The sequence below is a fragment of the Anolis carolinensis genome, chromosome 5, assembly GCF_035594765.1.
Source record: "Anolis carolinensis isolate JA03-04 chromosome 5, rAnoCar3.1.pri, whole genome shotgun sequence".
Classification (NCBI taxonomy): domain Eukaryota; kingdom Metazoa; phylum Chordata; class Lepidosauria; order Squamata; family Dactyloidae; genus Anolis; species Anolis carolinensis.
Window position 1 is genome coordinate 84,180,536 of NC_085845.1, and position 11,655 is coordinate 84,192,190.

The window sequence follows — 11,655 nt, forward strand, 5'->3', positions numbered from 1 at the left end:
TGCTTTCTACATTAGTGAGGTACATATATATAGAAAATAAGAAAGAACATTTACAACATCACAAATTTAAGAAAGTAAGACAGAAAATAATAGTAAGCAATACAGACAGGATTATCTTCAAAATGAAATCCAAATTTTAGTTAAACGTGGACCACATTTTATTTAATATCACAGTTACTTTCACTTAATTCAGATAGGTCCATCAGTTTCTATTTGCTGTATCTGCATTGACATGCAGCACTTTTTTGGACTGCATGGTCATATTGACTTGGCCTTTACAAGACATTTGTTTTTCTATTTCTTCAGTTTTGTTCATTTGGAAGTCATTTGATGGGAAGAGGATACTACGTCTTTGACAGAAGATGGAATCGTTTTCGACTAGCACTAAATTCCATGGTAGAAAAACACTTAAATTCACAGATGTGGAAGTAAGTAAACTATTTATACCTTTTGGCTTAGTCTTCTATGTTTCTGACTATCTGTTTCTTCTCATTACAGCAACTCTTAATGTATAATTATGTTCTGTGGGGAAAGAAACATGACTAGAAGAGATTATGTTAATAATGTGCAGAAACTTATGGCAGGTTCTGCATCCTATTTTTAAAGGCAAATTCCTACTCCTGTGTGCTTTCAAGAGGCAATTCTCCCTTGGGGAGACAGAAGAGGGGCAGCATGGGGAGCATAGAGGGATTCAAAGCCACAAAACAATCCAGATTTAGCACCACCCCCTGCAACCAAACATGTGCGAGCAAAAGCACACACAACTCAGGGAAATGCCCTAACAGTAGTACCAGGCTATAACAGGCCCGGGCTGTGGTGCAGGCGGGAGAGCAAGCCAGCTGCAACCAGCTGCAATGAATCACTCTGACCAGGAGGTCATGACTTCGAGGCCCGCTCGGAGCCTATGTTTGTCTTGTCTTTGTTCTATGTTAAAAGGCATTGAATGTTTGCCTATATGTGTAATGTGATCCGCCCTGCGTCCCCTTCGGGGTGAGAAGGGCGGAATATAAATGCTGTAAATAAATAAATAAATAAATAAATAACTCCAAACTTTAAGGTGTCTGAACAGAGGAGTAGGGCAAAGGCGATTTTGGAATTTGCATTGGTAGTAACAGAACTTCTCTGTTGAAACAGGTCTTGACTTTAGATTAATTTTGGATTGCTTTCTATACATAATTTTTCCTCAAGATACATGGTTCTCTTGTTCCTCAAAAGCACCATAGCCATGTATCAATGAAATGCTGTCAGTGAAGGGACAATATATATATTCATTAGAATGTTAGAAACCAGGCTGAATATTATTTTTATTTTAAACAACAGATACTGTTAATGTTAGGTATTAATTTGTTGTGGTGGTGTAATTTCCAACGTACCATGACCTTAAGGTGAACCTCCCATGTTTTTCTAATACTGAGATTGTGTGACATGTCCAAGATCATTAATTGTGTTTCCAAGGTCAAGCATCAAAACAGACTCTGGTCTCTAGAGTCACATTTGCATTAATATATAATACAAATAAATGCTACAACTTACATGGGCTATAAGTGCAGGTTAGAGCAGAACCACTATGTCTCCTATCCTGACCTAACAGAGCCAAACTAGTAAGATATAATAATCAACAGTATCTGAATCTACTGAGACATCCAGGAAAATAAACAGGCTACACTCCCCATTTTACCCAGAGTATGATATCAATTGGGACAATAAACACTGTTTTGTTACCTTAGCTTGACTTAAATTCAACTGCTATTAATCTGTTTGATTTAATCCCACATTTACAGTAGTAGTATATTCTTATGTGTCTTTTATTGCTCAGCCCTTGGGGGGAAACTCATCCTTCCTGCATCATGTTTGTCAAGGGATCTGAATATGACAGCAATGAAACATAAAACTCTTTTTTCTTTCTTTCATGTTTAAGGAAAATCCCTCCTGCAGTTGACAGCCCAGTGCCATCTCCAGCAGCACATACCACCACCCCATTTTCAGCATCAGTTTTGCAGCCTTTCAGCAATCCCAATGCAGTATATATTCCTTCAGCGCCAGTCAATTCAAGAATCTCTTCTTCCTACATAATGACTTCAGCCATGTTATCAAATGCAACTTTTGTGACTACATCAGATACAAATCCCATTATGTCACATAGTACAGCTTTTCCTCATGTTGCTGCCAGCCCGAGTATCATCGATTCAGCTTTTAAGACTCCATCAGCCACGTCACCAGTGCCAGCAGTCATCCCTTCCCCGTCCCACAAGCCATCCAAAACTAAAACCAGCAAATCCTCAAGAGTCAGAGATCTGTCTTGCCGCAGTGACGAGTCCTCTAGTAACAAAAAGAGAAAGCTGTCTTCTTCCTCCTTACTGTCTTTGCAGACTTCCTTGTCATCTTCATTTTCAGGGTCTCACAAAAAGAATTGTATCCTGAACCCAAGTTCAACACTGAACTCTTATCAGGCTACAGTTTCCTCTAACAGTGTGTCAGTGCACAATGCAAACAATGGAACAACCCCACTCAGTGCCAAATCAGAGCCTTCAGGGCGGACTTTGTTATTAAGTAGCTCAACAGACTCAGTGAAACATATGAGCATTGTTGTAAGCAGTACTGACTCATCTAATTTGCCTGTATCCTCCCTTGTTCACCATTCAGGGGACCACTCTCTAGCAGCACACAATGCAGTGTCTTCTCTACCCCTTTGTTTTGACAAATCAGGAGGGAAAAAACGTAAAAACTCTAGTTCTAGTAGCAAAGCCTGTAAAATCACTAAAATGCCTGGTATGAATAGTGTTCACAAAAAGAGCACTGCCAATCTTATTTCTACGGTGCCAGATACTCCCAACAGCTCTGTGTCACGACAGGTAAGAAAATTTCCGGTTTGATTTTATAAGCTATTGAGATATGAGATATTGTCCTTCTCTGGGGCACATTGAGCTGTACCGGGATGGAACCACTGCAGAAGCATACTTACATGCTAGTATCAAGAAGCTTTGACCTTTTTTTGCATGAAAATAGGCAAGCAAGGGGGACATGCCTTCCTTTCTACTTCCTTTCATGTTCCAGGCTGCACAGCAAACTTCCTGATTTCTTAAACCAGTTTTCCATTTGGTGTTCCATGTGGTCTAATTTTATTTCTTTTACATTATACACTGTGGGCCAAAATTGGCTGATACGTGCGTGATAATGTTGTAAAGACTTCTCTTTCAAATTATTCTGAAATAAAATGTGTATATGTGGATAAAAGGTTCAACAAACGAAACAGATGTGGAAGTACAATACAGGATTTAAAAAATAACATTTCTATAGATTTTGACTGACTGAATACTGTGTGTGTCTTGCAGATGGGGAAAAATAGCAGTGTAGCTTTGTCTCAGTGCAGTCCTTCCAGTACATCAAATCCAATGCACAACAAACAAGTGAGTTGTGGTTTTTAATGTTTTGCCTAAAGGGATTACAAGACAGTCCCCGAATTACAAACAGTTATACTTTAAAAAGTATTTGTTCCAATTCACATACAAATTTGACTTAAGAACAAACCTACAGAACCTTCATAGCTTGGGGACTGCCTGTAGGGACTGCAGCAGAGTTCCATTGGGAAGCATGGCTGCAGGGCTAAAGCAGCACTCATACACACCGGAGGGAGGGAGGGAGAGAAAGTACTTGCTTTCTGGCCTCCCTCCCTGGCTGGCCTTGCCTTTCTTGTCCCCCAGCCGCGGCTTGAAGAACCTTCCGTGGCTGCTGCTGCGCTGCCGTTTCTTCCTTGGGAGACAAGGCTCCGTCCTAGCCATGCTCCCTTCGCCCCCAAGGCTTCTGATTGGCTCCTGGAGTCAGGGCAAGGGAGGGTGGGAGGGAAGGAAGAGGGCCTCGTCCTGCTCTTTCTGCTTCTTAAAGGTACAGGACGCATAGGGATTCTCCTCTCATCCTTATTCCTATCCTATGCCATGAAACTTATTATTTTATACTATTATTCTATTACCATATTATTATCATCATATTCTGTTAGTATTATTATATCCCATTATTATATTATCCTATTAATATATTTTATATCATTATATTATATTTTTCTATTATTATATCATTATATTATTATTCTATTATTATTCTATTATATTTTCATATTATTATATTATTATTCTGTTATTATTATATTCCATTTTATATTATCCTATTAATATATTTTATATCATTATATTCTATACTATTATTCTATTATATTATCATATTATTTTATTATTATTAGCATATTCTGTTATTATTATATTCCATTTATTATCCTATTAATATATTTTATATCATTCTATTATTCTATTATATTATCCTATTATTATTATATTATTATGCTATTCTGTTATTATATCTCATTATTATATTATCCTATTGATACCATATTATTATCATATTTTGTTATATCCTATTACTATATTATCTCATTAATATATTGTATATTATTATATTATTATTATCATATTATTATTATAGTATATTATATTATTCATCATTCATGACTACATTGAAACTAGAATAGAGAGAAATCAGCGTGGAAACCTTGTGAAACCTAAACTGCAAGAGGTACCATAGATTGTTGTACATGTAAATAGTGGTAGTAACAAGAAATTCTTGATAGGATTCATAGTTTGTCTGGTTATGCTGGTTTGTGATGACAACTACTTTATAGTATATAATAAATGTTCATTTTGTTGTTCAACAATAAATATGAATTCTTCTTCATGGAAAAATAAGACATCCCCTGAAAATAAGACCTAGTGCATCGTTGGGAGCAAAAATTAATATAAGACCCTGTCTTATTTTCGGGGAAACAGGGTAGAGAGAATGTTGTAGTTTTCTCTAGTTATCTCTAATAGAATATGCTTTCTGTAGGATCAAATGTATTGTTTTGAAATTGATTTTATCTTTTCTTTCAGAAGACGTTAAATCGGACTGGCAGAATAAGGACTCTTCCATGACAGAAAAAGCAACCAGCCTATAAATCTATAGGTCTTAGCAGCCCTATGCCAGAGATTCTTGTTTTACTTTTTATGTCCTACAGATTGTTTTAACTTCAGATTGTTTAAAAAAGGAAATCTACACAAGACCATATTTCTAGTTTATTTTAGTTTCCCACAAGTATTGGCCTCTGATCTGTGTAATGCAGTTTCATTTCTAATTCTGCCTTTTGAAACAAATTGTTGCATTTTCCCCTTTGTTCCCTGCAGCAATGAGAGCAGCAGACATTCCAAAATAATGCAGTTTGTGGTAAACTATATTTAACAAAACACTTCATTATTTTAAAAATTGTAGTAACTTCTGTATTTATTATTATCTGAAGAATTTTAAAAAATTGTCTAGTGCATTTCTTGGTAGTATATAATAGTAGTGGGGGAAATATGATGTGCCCAGAAATTTCATTGACTTTTGTTAGTGGTTTCAGTGTAGCACTTCTTCATGGTGGTCTTTCTGATCTTCTCAATGGACCCAAAGGTTTATGTAATTGCTCCCATGATCTCGATAAGAATGGAAAAATGTAGATGGAGGGACCCAAAGAATCTATACTACTGTTCTACTTAATAATAAAATTATTCTTAAAAAGATAGGAGTTGGACAACCTGAATCTGCATTGATAGGACATACTGAATTTGTATCAGTAGAATTGCACTGACAATGTTTTACAGGAATTACTAAATATTTTTTTTTAATAAAAGTAGATTTTATAACCAGGAAATTCAGTAATATTAGGGTACTGCAAAATTAGTTCAGATGGGTTACCTTTTATTTCTACAGTGTTAAAAGTGCACTTATATGCTGGTTTATTTACATCTTGGGGAAAAGAATACAAATAGGGAGATGGTTACTTTTTCATTTAAAAAAAGGCTTAAACCAGAGTTTAAAACTTATAAAATGTTTAACAACTGTAAAGAAGGCTAGGCCCTTTCGGGTAAAATTAGAAGATATTCCTAAAGTAATTTTATAGTGTTAATTTTGTAATAATTTATGTTTTGCTATATTTGGGAAGTGACAGGAATACTTTCATGAGCAGTATGAAACTAAGGAAAGTTTCAGCAATGTTTATATTTTTCATGTACTTTTGAGTTATGTTTTATTGTACATTTCTCCAGACTGAAAAGTGTGTACATATCTTTGTTATTTTTGCACAAATTTTGTCTTCGGTTGTTAGAAAAAAGAGCCTTGTTAACTTTTTAAAAAACTAATTTATTTTGTGTTGTGTAACTTCAGGAGTTTTCAAATCTCAGTAACAAAAGACCCTCTAGTTGATGAACTGCCAGTTTTTTACTTTGAGAGGGAAAATGGTGAGATTTCGTGGCTGTTTCTGAGAATTATTGCCGCTGTGACTGAAGGAACAAGTGTTAAGATCGCCTTAGCACACATCTGTTATGTAGGAAACCGGACTGTGGAAAGTATTCTTTGAATGCTGCTTATATATCTATTTCTTCATTTTCAGTGGCTTAGGCTGGAAAGCATTTTCAAAGCCTAAGTATCAATAAAACCTCCCATACTTTTTTGTTCTCTGCATTTAAACTATAGAAATAGCTATTTAATTTTATACATACTAAATTGTTTCACCTGAAAAATGAAATGCAGTTTTAAAAATGGATATGAACTGGACCAGCCTATAATGTATTATTAGTGTAGTGTTAGTTCAATCGTTATTTTTCTTTCCTCTGCCTCCCCCAATCCCATTTGCCTGAAAACTTTGTGATTCGTTTCCAGCAATAGAGGCTCAGAAGTTTTGGTTGTTACACATCCACGATGCATAGGCCTGTCAGCCATATTTTTAAAAATGCGACTTGGATAACTTGTATGCCTTCTTTTGTATCAATGTTAAAAATTGTACATAGTGCTGATCAACCTTTGTAGAAAATAGTTTATACAGCATATTCTATTATTGCTGATTCTCAGTGAACTATTGTTTAAAAGGAAAAAAAGAAAATTTTCTATTTACACCTTATATTTTGTTATGCTGTTGTCCCATGGCACTTTAACAAAACTCTGTGGGTTTTGCATAGCTGGTCAGTCATGGGGAATATAAACTGTTGCACAGAAATGAATTTGCACCTCCTCTATTGTGCTTTCCTACTACAGATTTTAGAATCTTTTTCCAGAAGACTTTTGAAGAAAGCATGTCCAAACGTTCTAAAAGAAAATGCCATATGTGTAAAGTCAATTTCTTTTCTACGAACCCATATTTTGTAACACTAAGTATTTTCATTCTTTAAACTGCACCTTTTATGTATTAGCAGTATCAGAGAGAACCCATTCCATGCTTGTGATAATTGTAAGTGTTGAAAGTAGGTGTAAATAGTAAGCTTTATGGCTTTCAGTTTTGGGGGAAAAAGGACAAAAGAACAAACATGTATCTGACTGATACTGCCATGGTTCAAAGCCAGGCCTGGAGATATTCTCTAGTGAGCGATTGTATTTCTTTTTGTTTTACTTTTGCTTTATTATTATTATTTTTTGTAACATGGCTTTGTAAATAAAATAATTTATATGTTTGTAAGAAACATCTATGTACTGTACTTTTTGAAATTAGTTTCTGAAAGAAAATGGCAAAGCATTTTCACTATTGGTGAAACAAATATTGGTACAATGTTGACTGGAATTGCATAAAATAATGGCTGGAATCCTCCAACACAGTGTGCATTATTTATGTAGCAAAGATGCTAAACCTGTTACCGCATTGCAGAAATACTAATTGAGTCATCAGCATTGGGTTCTACACATTGGCTCTCCAAGCCATATCCTAATGCACAGTAGGATCAAATATACAACAAAACTGATGTGCATGTGTCCCAGTGTACATTAGTCGCTTCTCTGGCTCCTCTACATAGTAGCAATATAGCAACCTTTGACTGGATACAAACACTACAGAACTGTCCAATTCTAATACCCTCAGATATAATTCCACTTTCAAAGACATACATTGCTAACAAGATTCCAGCCAATCACTTTTAAATATTAGCATTGATACAGCAAATGGTAGTCTGTGTCAAGTAATATGTATAAGCTGAAATGCTGACCTTGGGAGCAGGACAACAAGGCTGTGAATGGGGAGATCATACAGGACATAAAGTATGGGAGGAATAGTCTGCGCTGAGCCAACAGGTTTTGTCAGCTTCCCCTTGACACAACTGCCCAACCCCAGGAAATGAACAACCGCTAGCCTATTGCACAAACAGGAGTCAAGCACTTTTTGTCCCTTTCCTGCAGCACAAGAGGCTGCTGCTAGACTGAGCCAAGGGAGCTTTAAGTTTAGAAAAAGATAGTTTCTTTACATAGGTCTGGTTTTAATCTAAGTAATATAGTTTTCAGAGACAACTGTATATCCATTGCATCCTAATTTTTCTCTGCCTTACTAGAAATTGAATGTTTATAATGCTCTTCACTGCCACCTCTTTAGTTTGAAGGAATTCCAAACGCAAACATGTAAAAAAAGGCAGCATAAAAAAATATGTATTTGGCTGGAGTTACACTTTAAAAATGTACCTGTCCTGACATTGGTGTGTGTATGTATGTCTGTGTGTGTGTATGGAGATACACACACACACACACACACACATATATATATATATATAAGCTTTGGATAGCATAGGGAAGGGTCACCACCTCTGTGGTACAGTATTCGTTTTTGCTATCTGTGCCCCTGTTTAGAATTTCACCTCACTTTCTGTCCCTGTGATAACTGGATTTTGAAAAATGTGGCTTGCTGTGAAAACAAGGATGGGCGATAAAAGCTTCTATGGAGACACCTTTTCCCTATGATCGCTCTTTCAGGAGTGAATTTCCCTTCCAAGGGGTAGATTTCTCTTACTTCCTGTTGTTTCACCTTTTAGCTATGAGTCATTTGTTAGTTGGATGTTTGTAACTTTGGGACTGCCTGTAGTTGACATTTTATTCACACATTTCATTCCCTGTTTAATGTCACATTCTCATTAAAAGACTTCAGTCTAATTGATGTTTCTGAAACCTAGCCTAGGCTTTTACAATGAGAGAGAGATTTAAAAAAACACTTGAACATAGATGGACAAAAAGAGTCCAACCCAATCACAAATGCAGGAAGCAGAATCTGAGGCATTGATTACACTGAACAACACACATTTTGTTGCCTTAAAATTTAGCCCTATTTCTGAATATATCTGACCTGCCAATTCCAAAAATGGCACTGCTTTGTCCTTATCGGCTCTTATTTTATTTATTTATTTAATTAATTTTCCTGAAAGACCCAAGATTTAATACCTCTACGTAACTGCATTTTACTTTACAAAAGGTTATGCTGCAATAAATGCACCAGTTTGTTGTTATTTTCTAGATACAGTTCAAACAAATAATATACATTTTTAAAACAGTAGACAAAAAAACAAAACCGTTGTTGACAGATAATAGAATTATTACAAAGAAGTCAGGTTTGTCCATCAAGTTGAGCTTAAAACCTAAAGATAACATTAGAAACAACTTGATTTAAGACTATAATAATAAGACTTTAATTGTAACCTGCCCTATCTCCCCGTGGGGACTCAGGGCGGCTTCCAACAGAAGTGACAAACAATAATGCCATAATAAATAGGAGACAATTCAAATCAAACAGTAATAAAACAAACTCGATATAAACTTATAACTAACCAAAAAGTAACCAAAGATTAAAATACTTCAATAAACCTATTATATCACATAACACACATTTACCACATAATAGTGTATAGACAGCTAAAATAGTTTAAAAGTATGCAGTAGTTTAAGGTGACCAACAACTCTGAGGTAGGTTTCCAATATCTAAACGAGGATATGGATTAAGATGTACTAATCCTCCTTGATATATTTTCAGAGACATTGGCTCTAGTTTTTGAGAACACATGCCATCTACCAGTCACCATCTGCTTGCCTATAGAAAACCATGATAACCATATCTAAGAAACTAGAGCTGATGCAGTCTATGCAATGCAATTTTCTGAATTGGAGCCCCAAATATCCACTGGAACGGGCCTAAAAAACAAAACCCCAAGATTGTTTTGTTGTTGGACTGTGTAATCTACTCTGGAAAATAATGTTAAGGTAAGAGTATAAGGCAGCATAATAATTGTAATCTCTTCTCTCCTTAGGTCCCCCCGAAAAACAAACATTTTCTTCTAGTTTCAAGATATTCACCTATTTTGGCTCAAATGAAATCAGTTCTTATCAGTTCCAACCCAGTGGCTTTGGCAGTATACAAATTGCAGTAACATAGCTATGCCAATAAATGCTTACTTAGGCGATCCCTCGTTGTCTGAGTATAATGGCCTTCCAAGTGTTGTGTCTTGGTGGTGGATATGTAGGTAGCTGTAGAACCCTATTCTTGATCTGCATATTCTTTTGCAATGAGGACATTGGTTTCCAAATTATTACATATTTATTTTTATCCCGCTTTTCTCGCATGGGTGGGATTGAAATGGAAGGTGGTCCTGGTCAGGGTCAGTTTGATATGCCTTCCCTTCGCCACATTTCTCCCTTTCACCCTCCATTTGTGCCTCTTCAAATTCCATAGCACTGCTGGTCATAGCTGACCTCCAGTTAGAGCGCTCAAGGGCAAGAGCTTCCCAGCTGTTGGTGTCTATGCCAGTTTTTGAAGTTAGCTTTAAGCCCATCTTTAAATCGCTTTTCCTATCCACCAACATTCCATTTTCCATTCTTGAGTTGGGAGTATAGTAACTGCTTTGGAAGACGGTGTTCGGGCATTCGGACAACATGGCCAGTCCAGCAGAGTTGATGGCGTAGGAGCATCGCTTCAATGCTGGTGGTCTTTGCTTCTTCCAGCACGCTGACATTTGCCCGCATATCTTCCCAAGAGATTAGCAGGATTTAGTATCCACATCACAACATCTTATGTAGTGCTGACAAATCATACAATAATATGTTCCTGGTGCTAAGAATATATCCAAATGGCCTCCCCGACCAGGCAAATTCATGTAACTGTGGGAGACAGTGTTTTGTAAGTGAGGAGACCAGTTTGAATCCCTGCTCAGCCATGGAAGCCCACTGAGTGATGTCGAAGGCTTTCATGGCCGGAATCACAGGATTGTTGTGAGTTTTCTGGGCTGTATAGCCATATTCTAGAAGCATTCTCTCCTGATGTTTTGCCCACATCTATGGCAGGCATCCTCAAAGCTTGTGAAGTATATTGGAAAAACTAGGTAAGGAAGGTTTATATATCTGCGGAAGGTCAAGGGTAGGAGAAAGAACTCTTGTCTGTTGGAGGCCATTGTGAATGCTGTAATTAATCACCTTGATTAGCCTTAATGGCCTTGCCAGCTTCATGTCCTGGCTTCTTTCTGCCTAGGGGAATCCTTTGTTCGGAGGTGTTAGCTGCCTCTGATTGATTCATGTCTGGAATTCCTGTTTTCAGAGTGTTGTTCTTTATTTACTGTTCTAATTTTAGTTTTTTAATACTGGTAGCCAGATTTTGTTCATTTTCGTTGTTTCCTCCTTTCTGTTTAAATTGTTCACATGCTTGTGGATTTCAATGGCTTCTCTGTGTAGTGTGACATAGTAGTTGTTGGAGTGGTCCAGCATTTCTGTGTTCTCAAATAATATACTGTGTCCAGGTTGGTTCATCAAGTGCTCTCCTCTGGCTGACTTCTCTGGTTGAGTTAGTTTGCAGTGCCTTTTATGTTC

General features: G+C 36.6%; 1 protein-coding gene across 6 annotated transcripts in view; it reads left to right on the top strand.

Annotated features, from left to right (window-relative positions):
- atxn7l1 (ataxin 7 like 1) overlaps positions 1-7,514 on the top strand; it is an 83,070-nt gene extending 75,556 nt beyond the window's left edge. For 4 of the 6 annotated variants that reach the window (XM_062981713.1, XM_008111563.3, XM_062981716.1 and 1 more), the window contains 4 exons: positions 307-428; positions 1,919-2,852; positions 3,333-3,407; positions 4,917-7,514. In XM_062981713.1, the coding sequence (XP_062837783.1) occupies positions 307-428; positions 1,919-2,852; positions 3,333-3,407; positions 4,917-4,958 (1,173 nt within the window). In that variant the 3' untranslated portion in view covers positions 4,959-7,514. The remainder of the gene's footprint in view (positions 1-306; positions 429-1,918; positions 2,853-3,332; positions 3,408-4,916) is intronic. The other 2 variants (XM_062981714.1, XM_062981715.1) reach the window with 1 other exon arrangement.
- The last annotated feature ends 4,141 nt before the right edge of the window (positions 7,515-11,655 follow it).